General features: G+C 36.7%; 1 protein-coding gene across 6 annotated transcripts in view; it reads right to left on the bottom strand.

Annotated features, from left to right (window-relative positions):
* Positions 1-4792: 4792 nt before the first annotated feature.
* Positions 4793-19011, bottom strand: part of LMO3 (LIM domain only 3) — a 75213-nt gene continuing 60994 nt past the window's right edge. For all 6 annotated transcript variants that reach the window (XM_090043554.1, XM_090043553.1, XM_090043552.1 and 3 more), the window contains 2 exons: positions 18041-18166; positions 4793-6498 (listed from right to left, as the gene is read on the bottom strand). In XM_090043554.1, coding sequence (XP_089899680.1) covers positions 6393-6498; positions 18041-18166 — 232 coding nt within the window. In that variant the 3' untranslated portion in view covers positions 4793-6392. The remainder of the gene's footprint in view (positions 6499-18040; positions 18167-19011) is intronic.

The raw sequence follows: 19011 nt of genomic DNA on the forward strand, positions 1-19011 counted from the left end.
CTGATCTTGGTATCTATGAGGGGGAAATGAATTGCTTACCTGATTATTTTTAATTTGTATTAAGCACACACCTAAATGCTTTCCAGTGTAACACTTTCCTTTTATTTTTCAATGGCAATAGTAAAGCACATCATTAAATATAATCTTCTCTTGGATTTTTTCTTCATAGTATTTTGAATTTTCTCTAACATAATGTAGATACTGCTTCCCAGTAGTGGGCACATGAACAATATATTAGATAGCCTTATGTGCTTTTTTGTTCCTCTTCATACAGTGCCCACTATGTACATTACTTAACACAACCATGTTTAACTTATACTTAGAGATGTTCAGTGATCTCAAGAATTGTTCAAATTTTATGAAATCACCCTAAAATGTATGTGGTTTAAAAATGCACTGAATCTCAATTCAGTTTTGATTGCAGTAATCTGGAGTCAAACATGCAAACCCTTGCTAATTTAAGTTGATTTTGCCTTTATCATTTTACATATTACATGATCTGGAGCTACACAAACAAAAGCATGTTTGGACTTGCCAGGCTTTCCTTTTCAGAAAACAGAATTCTTTTTAATTAAAAACACTTTTAAAAAAAATTTCAGTATGTGTAATTGCTAACACCTGCTATGTGTTACTAACAGATGTTTCTTACTTACCTAAGGGAACTGTTATAATTACACTATAAGCTTATTGGAATGGCATTTAACCAAGACAGTTTAGGAACTTTAGATGGTGACTTTGTGTTCTTTTATTAGGCTTTCCTCTAAAAAACTTCAGGTGACGTGAAGGTTTGAAAACCCTTTATTTACCATGCAGAGTGGGTTTTTAACTGAAATAGTGAGCAGCTTCAGGACCGAAAAGGAGCTACTTTTGTACATCTCAGGCAATCCATCTTTAGTATATTTTAGAATCAGCCCTACAGTGATGTTTGTCCCTGCCAGAACCCCAACTCTCACCAATGCATTACCGAGCAGGTATTTGGGGGGGGGAGGAGGGGTATGTCCACTTGGCTTGCCCTAGAGGCTAGGTCAATAACGAATCCTGATCAATACATTAAGGTGCTTATGTTTGTTTGGGTGGCACTGATTTCCGATGTGATTTGGGGAAAAACCACTTAACCAGTTTGCCTTAGTATAGTTACCCACCAAATAATACTTAACTCAAAGCCTGTTGGGAAGTTTGCTTTGATAATAGTTACAGTGGACTTTGAGAGCTTAGATAGAAGCCTTACAGCAAACAGTACTGAGTGGTTTTTGTATTATAATATTAAAACAAACAAACAAAAAGCACTGTGGCACAGAAGCAGCTTAATCCCCTACATGCAACAGAGGGCTGCAACCAGGTTACTTTACTGTATGGATTGTGGTTTCCTGCACCGCCAGACTCAACTATAAAACTAGATTCTCTGCATGCTCCCTTCGCATCTTCATTTATGAAACTAATCACACAATTACCTGCAGGCATGTGTTAAATATGACACTGGTCTCAGCAAAATAATGGGCCAATTGCAAACAATGAATAAAGAGAGGCAGCTCCATTTATAACTGCTGTTTCAACAGAGCTGTGTTGTAATCAAAGTGATCTGAGGGTGACTCATTAATTAATTGATGTTCTTTTTTATTATGTGCTATTGAGTTAATGAGTAATTTGTGCTAGATAACTCTCCGAACACATTGATTATGTGAGATATTTTCTGGGGCTTTCATACCAATGACATGCTGAATAGGGGGAAGATGGTATTTGCTTATGTATACTCATTATTAGCAGGTTCAGGATGAATATAAATCAGCAGAAGGGCATTTTAAAAGGTATTAGATACATGCAACCCTTACTTTAAAGCTTTAAACAGATATGCCTTGGCTTTAATGCCTTAAACAGTATTAAAATCACTTCCTTTATAATACTTCTATCACCCACAATTGGCAGCTTCTAGAAAAGGTGCCTACACAAAAGGTTTTTGCTAGGAGCATGTTTGTGCTAATGGCCTATTACCCCACGTATATTGTGTTTTGGTTTCTTTTGCAGTGTACTGAAGTGAACAATAAACAGGTTTGGTCTGTATCATTGGGGTGAAGGGAGACAAATGTATTTAAGTGAATATGTAATTCGCTTTTTATCTAAAGTGGTATTTAAAAAGAATAAAAACACTGCTTGTATATACAGTACACACTTTGCTTTCTGGAGTTTGAGTTGTTAAATCTTATGCTTTATTGAAACCACAACATCTCCAATGCCAGTTTATAGGATTTGGAAGGATTTTTTTATTCATTAAACAACAAAATGGCTAAATTGATAATTTAGTCTGACAACAGCAGCACAGTTGAAGCTTTCAGAAGAATCAGTTAAATGTATAAAATTATACCCAGCAATCACTACAGACCTTCATTTTTTGACAAGATTTGTTCTCAGTACAGATGACTGTAAACTACCTACTGCTGAGAAAATTATAAGAAGCTGCTGCATATTATGCTGAAAAAGCCTTTAAAATACTTTGTCTGTACAAGCTAAACCTTACCAGTCCCCACTGTTTTTCACAATCTTCCTTCTCGCTGACCACTTACTTTTACTTCTATTTTCCTTACAGCAATTAAGTACACTGACGGGGTGTGTGTGTGTTTTTCTGAGGATAAGTTTTTAAGCATTTAGGGAGGAAAAATGTGCGTGAAATAAACCAGAAAATGTATTAAGCAACATGAAAGTGTAATTATAAAAGTCAACTTTCAGCCTCAGTCACTGCTTCTCCAGAGCCCAGGCAGTTTTGATTCAGCTCCAGTAACAGAAGATAAGAGACACTGCATGTTTGGCTAGCAGTTGGTAGAGGGTCTTTCTAAAATTGAAAAGTCATGATTTGATTGTTTGCACGTCACCAGGTGGGCTAGAAAACAGCAATGTAAGAACTGTGTTTTAGTTTTTGCTTAAGATGTCAGTTTACTTTGATTTAGGATTCATAGGGAGAGGATATAGTAAAAAAAGATGATGCTGGTGAAAGTGGTTTTGGCTGACAGAGTAGACCAAGTTGAACAATGGTCATTAGTAGAACATTTCCTCATAAGCAGACAGAACACTGTCACAAGCAGCAATGGAAACAACAAACGAGGGGAAACGATTATAAAGAAAATGAAGAGGTAGGTTCAGGCTTCAATCAAATAGATCAATAAAGCTCCCAAGGAAGGCTCAGAACATTGCCTTTCATAGTTTAGGATTATTAAATGTTTGTTACATATTTTAATTTCCAATTTATTTTAACTATGCAAAATGGAATACTGCACACTTCTATGTATTCCAGGTTTTTTTCCTTGAGCCTACTCCCCAGTTCAGCCTAATTATTTCTGTATCCTATATGCAATACTTTTATAAAGGTGTGTGAGATACATAAATATCCCAGAGCTCACACACATATACATATATGCGAGCCACTTTTCCTTCACTTATGCTCCTCAAGCCATACTCTTCATTTATTCTTCATACACAGCTGAATAGTGGTATCAGGAGACTGCTATTAAATTTCTAATACTAAAAGAAGTTGGTTGCTTTCAATTCTACTGCAAAAGTCTTCACTGGCTTATTAACTGTTCTCAGTTTGTTTCTCCCTCACTTCTATGGCTGACTTGAGTTTATGAAAGCAACCGTCTACCAGACATTTTGAAAATGCTCTCCTTTTCCCAGATTAAGCTAATGCTACTAGTAATATTTTGCTTATATAGCTCTTGTCACCTGAAGAGCCCAATACGCTTTACAAAAGCAGTGTAAGTATTATCCCCATTTGACAGATGGGGCACATGAGGCACCAAGAAGTTAAGTGACTTGACTTGGGTCACAGCAAGTCAAGGACAAGAAGAAAAGTGTTCTTCGAGACATACTGTCCAGATACAATTTGAATTGTGAGGGAACTTTGTGTGTGCTTGTGTCCAAGGCCTCCTCTTAGCTAATGAAAGGACTGTGGCATAAGCACACATAATTTCCTCCTCAGTGATAATGTGCATCTGGACAATTGCTCAAAGGAGAACCCATGGTTTTTTTTAAATCCCATCCCTGCTCTGACTCCTAGATTAGAGGTCCCCAAGCAATGGTCTGTGGAGAACTGGCAAATAGCTCATCTAGTTTCTCACCGAAAGATACAGTGCAGTTTGGAGGGGGGGTGGTGATGAAATGAAGAGCTAAAGACAGAATGATTAATTATTTTTCCTAACAGGACAAAATACTTATTGCACTGGAAAGAATACATAAATACAAATGATTGCCTAATATTACTTTCTGTGTAAACAAGTGCTATAGTGACTGCGGGGGTGGGGGTTGTGTGGCCAAATGGGAGTGGGGAAATGATTGTGTGATCACAAATGGGAGGTTAGGTGGTCCACAAGAAAAAAATTCTCAGTTATGATGTAGACCTGCACTGGAATTTTCTCCTTTGCTCCCTATTGAATTAGAAAGAACAATGACCATTAGTGTTCTTCAGGCTATAGATCACTGAAAATTTAGGGAGCAATCTTACTTGTAAACTCAGTTTGTGTCCAAACAAAAGCCACATTATAATAATGTACACTCTCTCTCAGATTGCCAGGTTTGAAACATCAGATGTCAGAGTTAAAAATCCATCTCTAAATTCATCCACTGTGCAGTCTACTCAGAGCTGCAAATAGAGGAATTACCTACTGTGCTATAAAACTTCCTTCCCCATTCCCAGGAAGAACACTGTGGAAGCTGCAGAACCGAGAGGGAGTGGGAAGAGCAAAGGACATAATTTACACTGTGCACAAGTAAACTATATTAACGTGCCCTTTGCTTTGTGTGTATGACATTCTTAAGTGTAAACGGCAGCATATGAGACAGTACTTCATAAATACTGGCTATTTTTCCAGTGAGCTATAGTGCCAGAAAGAAAAGAATATATTTAGCCAATTTGTTAAATCCCATCCTCCGAGTAGACGTAACATAATTAAACTCCGTCTGGACTATGATCACCTATGGACCACTGATGAAACAATCTTATGGCTTTAAAGTGTAGGTCCAGATTGTCCTGTTACTGACAATGGTTTTCCCTCCCACTGTCAGCAAGCATGTGAAGATGATTCATTTGCCATTACTGACCAGACACACCCATTTGAGGCTGTGATGAACAGCATAAGCGGCACCTGGTAAAATGTGGCATCTCCTGCTTTCTATAAGGATAGTCAAATGTTTTGTCCCAGCAACAAATGCATTCAGTTTTTTTTTCAGTACAGTACCTGTTAGGATTGGTTGCCGGTGACAAGTCACCTTCAAAATATCAGCTTTCTCTAATGTAAGAAGACCCTATAAGTGAAGCTGCTCTTAGTGCTTTCTAAACTCACTGTTTTCCAAAGAACTATTTAAGACACAGCCAACTCTCCATGGAAGTTTAGGGTTAAGTCTTGAGGCTAAAAAAAAACTAAAGCAATCCCAAATTCTAAGAACTGTGATTTTAAAAAAAGATCTCTGCACAAGAGCAGGTGTCACTTTTTTCCAAATTAAAACAACCTCAGAAAATATATTTATAAACATATATTACAAGATACCCAAAGGCACTGGGTTCCATTACGGCCTAATTTCCAGCTTAATTAAAAATTGAACTAATTTTGAATGCCAAAGGAGCTAAAAGCAGCACCCAAAAAGCATTAGTTTTTGCACATTTTAAAACATGTCCATAAACAGCCAAACTTATTTCTCAACATTTTTGTAGGAAAATAAAAGTGCTCTTTGAGGAAACTTATGCAATTAAACAGCTGAGGCTTAACCCCTGAAAAATAGAGGCTTATACAGAAGTGCTGATAGACCCTTAACCATAGCATCATTAGCAGTGGTTCCTGCTAGAATTATTATTTTTTTAAATAGTTTTAATGCAAATAGTATTTTTAAGCTCTAAGTGTAGCATAATGTTGGGATTTGCTCTTTAATTTTTTTTCTTTTTTTACTAGAAAGATACAGCTCATTTAAAATAGCTGGTAAATACAGAAAGCATAAATATACAGTAAGTTTAGACACTGATTGTACTAAATGCAACAATACAAAGAAGCAAACAAGAACACAAATGGTAACACAATAAAACTGTATTACATTTGTGCTTCAAATATTACAATACATTATATACAATAGTCCAAAATAAACATCTCATGCCAAGTGACACAAAAAGAAAAAAAAAAAACAATAGCAAGCAAAAAATCCAGCAGTATATACAGTACCTTTTTAATAAACATTCAACTCTGAACTGGAGCAATTTTCACTACATACATACGCAGTCCGCCTTTTATTCCACGCAACCATCCTGTTTCTCTATATCTACGCTATTCAGTAGGTTCCTGTGTCATTTCTTATATACATGTTGGGCAAAAAAGATAAAAGAACATAGTGCTTTATATTCTTAATGATGTGGCATCAGATCAGCGAACCTGGGGTGCATAACCTTCTTTCATTAAGCCCTCCTCATAGTCTGTCTGGCACAGAATCATGTTGTTCTTTAGGAAAAATTTGTCTCCAACGCAAAATCTGAAAAAAAAAAAAGAGAGAGAGAGAGAGGAAAAGGTTCTATTTAGAATAAACTGTTGTGATATTAAAGCCAAAGGCTGTACCACAAGCAGGCACAATTGCGTTGTAGGAACAATGCAGCTTGCATCTGTTGTCTGTGTTGTAGTGTTTTGGAAAAAAAAACATACGGAAAAGCCCCACTATGAAATTGCTGTTATCAGAATGTATTGCACACCTTATACAAAATTCAGTTCACACAAGTGATTTTACTCCCCTAGCCAAGGACTTCATCCAAAATCCACTGAAGACCATGGGAGTCTTGGATAGCAGCTGCATAGATAAAACAGAATAATATCCAAGTCCAGTGAATTGAATGAAAAGCAACTGTAGTTCTGCCACACAAATCAGAGAGGGGCAAAAAGTGATCATAGGCTTCCGAATGCTTAATTCTTTAACATTTTTTATAAATATTATACAAATAATATCTTTAATGTCTCATAAAATAATACACGTTATAAAGACCAAACACTGTATAGCAGTCGACTGTTCTGTCAGTCCATCTATGTCTGTGTTTGGATGGGGGGGGCGCACACACACACACACGGGGGGGCACACACACACACACACACACACACATACGTGTGTATTTATATACATGCACACACACAATACAGATTTTGCTGGAGGAATCAACCATAAATTTAGTTACTAAAAAAAGACTTTCTTCCCATTTTGTAATATATCAGGACGCATATCCTAGTTTTCTAATAAGTGTCTCAGAACTATTTTACTGCTAATAACATGACACTATTATTTGATTTGATTTTCTGAAATGGATGGGAAAAGCATGGTGACACTGGTGGGCTGTCAAGCTTCAGACTTAATTAAAACAACATCTTCAAACTAAGCAATCCGTGTTTGTGTGCTTATCAGATTGTTAATAGACCACATTTTATATACAAAGTGAAGTGTTTTTTAAAGGCCCCAGGCAACAACTCCGAGGGGCCCAGTGTACAGAAAAAAGTTCCACTAATGACTGATTGGGCATCCAGGTCACAACCCTTTTGTTTATGGCAAACTCTCCAGGAATAAAATGTGTTGGGAGCCACTGCTCACGCTGTTGCAATTAAAGAAAGTAACCCAAACGAACCTGTTAGCACTGATGTGGATAAAGGAAATCAGTTTCCACCACCTAATTATGCATCTTGTGATATAAAGTATTGTTCAGTGTTTAACCGATCATAATGTTCTTTTTTGTATAATTTCCAAACAGTGACATCTTTAACACAGTTAGGGTCAGATATAAATGCTTGTGTTGTTTATGGTAGATTTAACTATAGCGTAGCTATGGGAATAGCTGTATATGTATTTAATTGTAACAATTTAACCTTCAAATAGTGGTGTCTGCTGTAGCTGACCCAGTAAAACTACATATAATTACACAAGTTGACCCACATGACCCTTGATAGTGGTCTCTCTTTATCAGATAGTCAATTTCTAATGATGGTCAAGCAGAAATTTTAGTGAATTGTCACAGATTAAATTGTGTATTGAAAGCAGCCCTTTAATGTTTTGTGAAGTTGGAGTTTTAAATGAGTAGCAGTTGGACTGATTTACATTTGTAAAGATTGGAATACTAGACAAACAGTGAACCCATTTATTTTCCAACCGGGTAGCTTTGGAAATTTATCCTTATGCTAGCTAAATAGATAGAGGGAAAATAGCGTAATAAAAAAGTGGATTGAAAAGAATTAGCTTTGCTCTTAAAGGAAAACTGGTTTATTTGTTGATTTTTTTTCTTTGGGATTACTGCCTGCTGATGATGATGATTGAAAATACAGATTATGGAATGGTCCTCAAATCTTCAAGTTACTTTTGGTCAAAACTATTTTATATGATTTACAGTTCTTCTTGCAACTCTGCTATATTTAATTCAAGTGCCAGCAGAATGTTTTGAGTAGATCAGTTGAAAAGGAGAGTTGTTGAAATGAATGACTGTAGTCTCTTGTCAGGTTACTCCATTTGCCAAAGCATTCCCGCTCTCCCCACACCCTTCTAAAACTTAATTACACTCCGCAGTGAACTTTTTGCCTTAGAACAAGATATAACAGGAGGAGCTGCTGTCACATAGGGGATGTCTGATATTGGCATACAAGTGGGTTTCTAAAGAAAATAATGTTTTAATGGGGGGGACGAAATTAATCTACATTTGCCAAGAGATAAGTATTTATGCTGTTGATAAAACAAATAAGGTTATAAACAAAATATCCTACTTAAGTCCCTGGCTGTCCAAACAGCTGTTGATGGACATAGGAGACAGAACTTCAGTACACAAGTGCTTACCACTTGAAGAGTGTAAGCAGCAAGCAGTCATTCTCCGTGGGTCAGCCACTAAAAGGAAATATGGCCACATTTGCTTGGCTAGCAGAATGCACTAACACAAAACCGTCCAGGTCTATTTCTTTGTGGTCCAATGTAATACGGAGGTTACAATAATAATTCAGTTAAAATATTTAATAGAGAGAAAACCCATTGCTAAGCACAGCTTACTTAAATTGCATCGTTTGCATATTCCTTTTCCTTGTAGCTTTTGCTGTTTCCTTCCAAGCTGACAAAATCCTCTTGCTATTCTATTTTGTCTTTCAGTCCCAAAGGCACGGGAAGCATAACTTGAAATGAGTGCACAGTTGTGTTCTAGGAGGAAGTTAGCACATGCTTCCTGAACGCTCTAGACCAGAGATGGCCAACCTGCGGCATGCGTGCCACAAGTAGCATGGCCAGCCTCTGTGGGTGGCATGAGGCAGAGTAGGGTAGGGACAGGCAGCACAGTGGCAGACAGGGCAGGGTGCATAAAGCAGGAGCAGATCAGGAGGGTAAAGGTGATCACGGTGGCATTTGGGGAATGTGTAGGACTAATTTGTAACATGCCTGCCAAAAAGGTTGCCCACCCCCCACTCTAAATACCGACGTGCTCCATTACATTCCCCTTTAGCCATATTAATGAGTTGGACCCAGTGACACACTGTGTCCCATGCAAAATCATGACTAGTTTACTATTTATCCTTTTGGAGAAACTTTTGATATTTGAGATACTGAATTCAATTCTGTGCTAAGTTGCTCGTTGTACAAATTTGGTTATGAACCTGTTTGCAAGGGGGTGTGGAAGTGGAGGCTTTGCTTCTCAGAGTTAAATCAGTTAATTTGGTTTTAATGACAGCGAGGTAAATACTCTATGAAAGCTGCATTTACACTCAGTGATGCTTTGTTCCAATATTTTAGCAGAGCCAAAGAAAAAGAATCAGTTGATTATATGAAAAATTAAGCTCCTCCTACAATTCTAAACTTTTGACCCTAAAAAATAGATCTATAATCTTCTAGTTTAGGCCAGGAGTCAAGTGCCAAAATTCTTGTGAAATTTTCTAGACCAATTTTGCAGACTAATTTATTGCTGAGGGGATAATTAGTTATTCTCTCCTACATCCCTGAAATGTGACCCAGAAACAGTAGAATCTGGGACACAATATCTCAGTCAAGCATGGAAATAGAAGGGTTTCCATATTAAAGGACAAGTAGGTTGGAAGTGTAAAATGAGGCAAGGCTGCTACCATTTGGCTGGTGCTATACAGTGTTTTCTTTTTTGAATCCTTGTGCAATTCATTTAATAAAAATGCAAAGTGGAACAGGAAAATTATACAGTGGGCAGGTTTAACATGCCAGATCAGACTTACTGGCCATAAATTGATGATAATATTTCGGACTTGCCTATAACTTTAGTGGGATGACCATTCTAATTAACCTCTATCTCAGAACTCTTGTCATATTTTAAAATGGCAAAAGGAAGGCTATTTATATTATGAAATGACCTCTGCTATCCACTTTGGTTGAAAAGAGGCGTGCTGGGGTATCACACAAACTATAAACCTGTGTTCCAAGAAATGGTCATTACATTTAGCACTGAGTGATTTTATAGTTCCCTGCCATCTTTCCTGTAGCAGCCATTAAAGGCTGCATAATACAGTGCTGAGGTTATGTGAAGAGAAAGGGAGAAATACTGCTTGAAACAAAGATGGCTGTGTGGAAAGCTCCTCCTATAGTAGTAATCTAGTGGCTTTGATATGGTGAGAAGTAGGAAACAAGACATAGATCTTGTTACCGGACCCTGTCAAAGGCTGTTTTCTAGCGTATCTAATTTGTGACTGAGGTTATATGGCTTCAGTGATAAATGATACAATATATGCTAAGACCTATGCAAATATTAACTTAGTGCAGCCCAAGAAGATGCATTTCATTTTGGTATGCTTTTTAAAACCATCAAAAGTTTGTTTGGTTTGAAAAAAAAAAAGGTGCTTAAACTGTACTCTCCATAAAAATAATTATAGTTAATGAATACTATCACCACCGAGATCCTGGGTACTTAAAGGATGCATTAGGAATCTAATGCTTTAGTTAGAAACAGACATAATTTTATAGTGAGGACAATAGTTATGTTCAATACAAACAAAAGCAACTTGGTAGTGGTGTAATGTAGGCCTCTGAGCTTTCTGTGATTCCACATGAAAGTGTTTACTGTTATAGAGAGAGAATAACTTGAATGAAAGTGAGCCACGTAAGCTAATGGCCACATGTTAACAAAAAGATATGTTCCAAAAGAAGCAAAAGGAAGTAAGGCTAGGCTTAATGTCATTTGGGAATGTGTCACAGGAGTGGTAAAGTATATTTCAAACTGCTCTACTAAAGAGGACAGAAATTATCGAGGAAGTAATGAAGTGAGATGGAGTCTATTTTGTCAGGCTGCTTAAGAGAAACCGAGAGAAAAAGGGAGACAGAAACTTCATGGAGTACGAGACCTGAATGAGTGAGATCAGCAGGCCTAGCCCAGAATGTCAAGCACAGATATGCCTCAAACCAGAATGCAAAGTTTTCAACTTAAATATTACCGGTCACACACATGTATTGCTGGTCAATGTTTGGGGAGAATTAATCTGTGGTATGGAACTTCACAAGTTTATTTTATTTTTGCTTCTATTTCTCATGTTGAAAAATGCTGTTTGGTAGAAACTAGCCTGGAGCAATTGATTGTTCTGGGGCTACTGCTGAGGTGAGGTGAACAAGCCTTTTATTCTGAGATGTTAAAAACTGTACTGAGACATGGTAGAGGACACGTGAACAATTACATTGATTGTCACTAAATCACACTGACCACAGAATCCTCAAGGGATGGAAGATACTAAAAATTCATATGCTTTGTTACTAAACTTTTGGGAGAGAGGAAATATGCAATGTGGCAACTGAACATCTGGCCATATTCTCAGAGGCCCTAAGGTACTCATACCCCTAAAAAAGAGAAGAGGGCAAGGAAGGAATGAAAGAAGTGGCACAGAAAATGGCAAAGCAAAAAAATGTTATTTAAATCAAGCACGAATCTGTCAAATTGTGGAAAGCTAGCCTCACAGAGGCCAATCAAAAGAAGTAGATAAACTGAAAGGTAGCTAAACCTTAAACCTTAAGGGGAAGTCAGACCCTGATATAGTAAAGTCCATTTAAGTTAAAGTGTTCTCTTGTCATCAAAGAGCTTTGGATGAGACCTCTGAAGACCAAGGAGTCAAAGACAAGGTAAAGCTTAATGATAAGGTTTATTCTGAGCAATTCTTCAGACCTTCTATAAAGCAAGCCTGGGACAGCAAGCTGGATGAACAGGAGCCCACTTGGTACTCTTCAGAGGGGAGCAATGTTAAGAGCCCTACCCCCAAGGTTGTGAACCAACTAAGGAGGTTGGGTGAAATAATTTTTACCCTTATGTTAACCAGCCAGACTTCCAAAAGGGAAGAGTTGTAAATAAAATATACACTGTGTTTGTTCTACTTAATGAGGAAACCAAGGCAGCAACCAAGCTCAATGCTTTATTAGATAAAACACATTTGTTGGGCTACCAGGGAATAAAGGGAATAATTAAGGAGAATAAGGATATAGTGAATAAACTAAATGATTTCACAAAACTTTTCAGCACACAGGATGTTGTAGGAACACTTCTCCTAGTTGTTTTGATAACAAAAATGAAGTGTTATTTTATAGGGTCAAAATAGGAGACAATAGAAAACCGTGAAAAATTAAAGTTAAGCCAGTATAAAGCGAAAAGAACTGAAGGAACATAGGAATAAAGCAAGTCAGCTACAAAGAAATATGTGTAGCAAACATTGCACCTATTCTTTATGTCACTTATGATGGCAAAAGTTAATAGTAAATTGCCTCAAGGATCCATGTAACGTGGCTTAATAGGTTCATTAGTGAACTGGGAAAGAGCTTGACTAGTGATGGGGCAACATTTGCAGATGACACAAAATTATTTAGATCCATCAAGCCTGAAGAAGCCTGAAGAACTTCAGAGGGACTGAAAAAAACTAAACAAATTATCAGATGATATTCAATGTTATCAGATGCAAGTGATGCCTTGCATACTAAAGATATATACACTTGTTCTAAGATCTAAAACAAAGCAGAAGTTAAATTTATTTTACGCTTCTGGCTTAAGATGAAAAGGAAAAACAGGAAGAAGGATGTTTTGGTAAGTGTCTACCATAGACAACCAAGCCAGAGGTAGTTAAGGCTGTTTTTAAGAAATCAACTGAAATGTAGAAATCACAAGACTTTTGGGAACATTATCTTCCATGATATGAGCTGGGAAGGTAATAGAGCAGTACACAGACAGGCTAGCAAATTCTTAAGTTGTTAGGGACAATTATCGGTAGTGAGTGTGGAGAAACCAATGCAGGGGGTAGGCTGTTCTCAATTTGACTCTTAAATAATAGTGACGAACTGGTTGAGAATCTGAAGGTGCAAGGCAAATAAGGTCACAGTGATCATTAAAAGACAGAGTTTGTGATCCCAAGAAAAGGAAGAAACAATAGTAGAATAAAAATATTGAACTTGAGTAAAAAACAAGGCTGAGTACAGAGTAAGAGCATGTAGGGATAAAATCCAAAAGGTTAAGGCTTAAAGTGAAATACAGCTAGCCAGAGATACAAAAAAATAACAGAAAGTAATAAGTCTATTAGAAATAAGAGGAAGGCCAAGGAAAGCGTAGGTTCCTTACTGAAGGGGAAGGGGAGGCTAATAATGGGTGATGTAGAGAATGCTGAAGTGTTTAATGCTTTTTTTTACTTTAGCCTTCACAAAAAGGGTCAATTATGAGGTGACGAACACAATTACTATCAAGGATGGAGAGACGGGTACTTGGCCTAGAGTAGGAAAAGAGCAAGTTTCTTAGATAAGCTATTTTTTTTCACACCAGCAAAGCCTGAGGAGTTCCTCCTCAGATTCCTCCTACAGTTCCTCATAAATTGGCTAAAATTATCAGTAGAGCCAGTGGATATTTTCTATAGAACTCATATAGTTCAGGTAAGATCCTAAGTCTGAAAAACATCAAATACAGTGCCACTTTTTTTAAAAAAAAAGGAAAATGAAGACCCAGAGAATGAAAGAATCAATTAGTCAAACTTCAGTATCTTCATTAATGATTTGGAGTGTGGGACTGAGTGCATATTTAGTAAAAATCTGCAGATGACATCAAGCTGTGTGGGGCAGCCACCCTTCAGAAGACTGAATAGAATTTTAACTCAACACTGATAAACTGATAACATGATCTCAAATGAAAAGGATGAAATTTGATAAGAAGTGCAATGTGTTACACCAAGGAAAAAGCACACGAACAAATACAAATTGGAGAATGACTGACTAGGTTGCAATACTGCACAAAAGGACCTTGGGGTTATCCATTATCTGTGTGATTTTGCTTGACTGACTGGTTGGTTTGGTTTGACTTTAGACTCAGGGTTACAGTGTAGCAGAAGCTGAATATAAACCAACAACTTAATATCGCAAAAAGCTAATATTAAGCAGGAATACACTAACAGATGTTTTGTGTGTAAGTCATAAAAAGTGATTCTTCTGTTCACCCCGATGGGGCTTTACTTAGGCCACTCTTTACAGTTTGGGCACCACATGTCAAGAAAGATGCAAATAAATTGGAAAGCCCAGAGGAGAGCGAGAAAAATTATTAGTGGCTCTGAAAACATGACATATGATGTTGGAACAATTATAATTACGAAAACGGAAGAAACAAGTTTGAAGGGGGATTTGATGAGACTTCAAATAGAAAAAAAAGTTATAGAAAGGATGGCAATCAATTATTTTCTGTGCCAACAGAAAATAAGACGAGAAGCAATGGCCTTAAATTGCAGCAGGAGAGACTTAGGTTACGTAATAGGAAGAACTTTCCACCTATGAGTGTGGTTAAGTACTGGAACCAATTACCTAGACAGATTGTGGAATCCTCATTAATCAAAGTGTTTAAGTGTAAGTTAAAAAAGTGTTCTTCTGGGATGTTTTGGACAGGGGTGACTCTACCTGAAGCAGGGCTTTGGACTTCACAACCTTCTGAGGTCCATTTCAGTCTTGTTTTTATGATTTTGTACAATTCAAATTGAACCTTTCAGGTTCTAAGTAACTCTGTTCCTTTAAGAAAAAAACTGGGTATAGCTCTATAGAAACTACTTCTCAATTCACAGCAGCAATCGAAAACTAAAATGTTACCACATGTCAAGAATGGTATATATTAATATGTAAGTTACAACAGTACTTTAAATAGAAACTCGTGCAAGAACACACAGAATCTGCCTCAAAAAGCTGATAATTTAATGGGACTAAAATCAAATCAAACCAAACCAACTAGCCATCCAAACCAACCCAACCCCACAGACAATGGATACAAGAAGAGATAAAATAGATAACTGACACACTTGTTTGATATGTGTTACTTCTGGTATAAACTTCTGCATGTAGCGCATGTGTGCGTGCATGCACGCCTCTGTGTGTGTGTGTGTTTGTTTAAATAACATGCTGATCTTAAAGCATATCATACTAATGATAGTAAAAGTCATCAGTCATACTTGAATGAAAAGAACAGGCCTAGCGATTTGGCTTAAAAACAGTATTTCACAGACCTGGGATAAACAAAGAAGGAAGGAACAGAATTTTAGTCACAATAAAAATTGACAGAGCTATGGCAATCGAAGACTGAGTTGCTTAATATAATAAGGAGAGAAGGGTTATGATGACAGAAATGTAGAGAATAACTAATGGTAAGAGGAAATCAATCTAGCACTCCTATTTTTCTTAGCAGGCTAAGAGAAAAGGAGCATAACAAAAAAAGAATTTCAAAAAAATTACAACTACTATTTCTTCAAATAAGAAATGCCCAATCAGCAGTAGTTATTGACAAAAGATATCAAGAGCACAGAGGGAAGGGCTACCAATTAGGGTTTATGTAATAATAACAAAAGAAAAGCATAAACCATTACTCTTCAGGGCATAAAGCTTAGCCACAGATTAACAAAATAATAAAAAAAAATTACCTTATGCACAAGTTATTTTATTAATGTCCATTATTAGTAAATTGATTAATAGCCTCCAGACACCTTGATCGAGGCTGGACCAGACAGCGTAATGTGATACTATATATGAAATTCTTTGAGACATGATACCAGCAACTGACTAGACTTGTGGGTGCATGGTTTGTTAGATATGGTAACTCCTGTGTTCTTTGTCTAAGGCTTGGACTGGAGTGTCCCACCTAATAAAAGTGTCAGTGGGTACTGTTTGCCCAAAGCACAAGAAAAACCTCAAGTCCAAATGAGAGACTACACTGAAAGCTTAGAGATGAGACATACAATAACATCAAAGCTGACCTGTATTAGACCACTACTAAAGCACTCAATTTAAAAATCAGTTGCAGTACACATTTCTAATTGAGAGATAAGTTGTCCAAGATCATCAGTCTGGTATTCATACTATGAAGACATTTTAGTTTACATTTACGGTGATAAAAAGGATACTAACAATGATTCTTTTAAGTTTTTTTGGAGGATACATTCTCCAATCAAACCTATTAGTACCACTACCAACATAAAACATCTTTTGTATTCAGGGTAACAAAAATTGTCTGCTTTGCTTGACTGATGAAGATTAGCTGACTTCTTCCATTAAAGAAGTTTGTCTTGTATGGGCTGAAGTGACAAGACAATAACTAAGTGCTAATTGTGCATAACCAACACTAAAGATATGCAGCCCCATTATGGCATGTAATAAATGAAGCGGACAACAGAAATATATTAGGCACTTTAATAATGATCCCAGAATAGTCGTTCACAGCAATAGGGACAGGAAAGGTTTAAGAATCTGAACTTAGGAGCGTGTGTGTCTTACTTGGGTGGTTCAACTGGTTGAGTAGCCTTTAGTTTGAATACAGCCTTTTAGTTCTGTGGTGAGACAAAATTGATATAGGACTTGTAAATAGCATTCTAACCTATAATTACTTTGTGTTATTATATAGTTTAAGCAATGGCTATTATTTGTTTGATATTTTAATTTTGCATGAAAAGTGATGAAAAAGGTCAATTTAGCTTTTTTTAGAGTGCAATTGTAGTATGCTATATTTTAGCAGCTATTTATTTAATGTTGCTCTAAAAATGCTTGCTTTTTTATTTTAATAATTACAGTAGTATGGGATGATACAATATAGGGCGAGGGCATGATTTATGTAAGACTAGATTTACCTTTGTTGAATACTGTTTTAGAATATGGTAAATTCTTGTTATTACCGCCCCCAAAATCTTTTACCTTCAGTGGTTTTTTATACTAAATGTAAAAGAAGTGCAAGCTCTAAATCACAGTGCTAAAACATCAAGCAATATAAGATGTACAACAAATAGTATATGTGAATTAAATCTTTAATTTCCAAGGGTGATATTCTGGCCCAGAAGAAATCAGTGACAAAACAAACTTCTTCCATAAGCATAAGCATAGGATTCCACACCAGGGAAATAGATTAAGATTTTTAAAAAGGACTAAAGCCATGCAATTCAATTCACAAGGTTTAGAAATATGGCTTGGGATTCCAACACTGATATATAACAACAGAGAGAGGTAGGCAGCCATGTTAGCCTGAAGTTAGGCAGAACGTAGGACACACTGGCACCTTACAGACTATAGACTAACCTGTTCAGAGAAGCTGTTGTAGGCTTAGCCCGTGAAAGCTCATGCCTCTTTGAATAAATTAGTATACAAAGAATAGTGGAGTACAACATATAGTGTCTCAGTAATTCAAATGATGATAGGAACACTAACAGAAAGAAACAGATTGTAGTTTAAAGTAAATTTAATTGACAAAGCAGAGGAATTTAAATAAAATGGATGCAATAATGATAAATGATGCAGCCAAGGATCTTGGGAGTACTTTATAAATATTAATTAATTAAGCTTGATGGACAGCCTTGAGAAGGAGAAGTATCGTTATTCTTATTTATTGATGAGGGGATTGAGGCACAAAAAGTTCAAGCAACTTGGCCAAGGTCACACAGGTGCCCGTGGCAATGGTAAGGAAATAATTCAGGTTTGATTCCCAGTCTTGAGTTTCAAGAGGAAGACAATGATTCCTTTCTCTTGTAAATATACATAAATACACATTTTATTTCATAGCCTATGGAATAAAACCAGGGAGCCCTCTTACCTCTGGTTACAAAGCTGACATGCAAAACAGTCCAGATGGTAAACATTGTCCTTGGCTCTCATCACCATCTCAAAAGCAGGTATGAGCTTACTGCAGGCAGCACAGTTTCCTGTAACGCCAAATAACCTGAAGACACACAAAAGAGAGACAGTCCAGGAAATGGTTAACGGACAAGAAAAAAAAAATCACCCTTATACTTATGTTCTTCAGCTTTATAAAAAATGTGCGACTGTCATTCAACTTCCCAGCAAACCTTGCTTTGGAAAGGCTGATGTTCAGCAGTGCACGAGTGTTCATGTAACAATTCCATTTGAAGCCATTTGCTGATAAAGTGCTATAACACTGGAAAGCTTTATAAAACAGTAGCAGAATAATATTGTACCTTGTGAAGTAATTTTTATGCTGGTTATATACATAAATATTCTTCTTTGGTACATATTTAGTTGACCTTTCTTGATGAAAGAAACATCTTGTTCAAGCAAACAAGGAAATGGCAAATACATTAGGAATGTTACATAACCATAAGCAAGCAGAGGTCAGCCAGTCTGAATACGTAGTAAGCGCCTTCTACTTGGACTGTACTGTAAATACGAGAGCCACATAACCTTGGCCTCAATGCTATTTATTATTAAAACACATTTTAGCTAGAAAGAAATAACACTTGAAAAAGGCAATATTCTTCGCATTTTTGACATCTAGTGCTAAAAGCTTTACCATTATTATTAAAAGAACATTTTATGAACAAGTCATTTAAATCGTCAGAAAGCATTAGCGGTTCATGCACCTTACAACCCTTTACCATAGTTATAGCTATGATTATGTTATTCAGGTAGCACATTAAAGTAAATGAGGCTGTAAACTATATATAGCCACATCAGGAGTGGAGGTATAATATGCTGTAAGAACAATTTGAAATGGCATTTTTACCAGACTAATATATTAAAAAAAACTTTTAAAGAATTCTCTTTGTT

Source organism: Crocodylus siamensis, chromosome 4, assembly GCF_052110815.1.
Source record: "Crocodylus siamensis isolate JL-2025a chromosome 4, ASM5211081v1, whole genome shotgun sequence".
NCBI lineage: Eukaryota > Metazoa > Chordata > Crocodylia > Crocodylidae > Crocodylus > Crocodylus siamensis.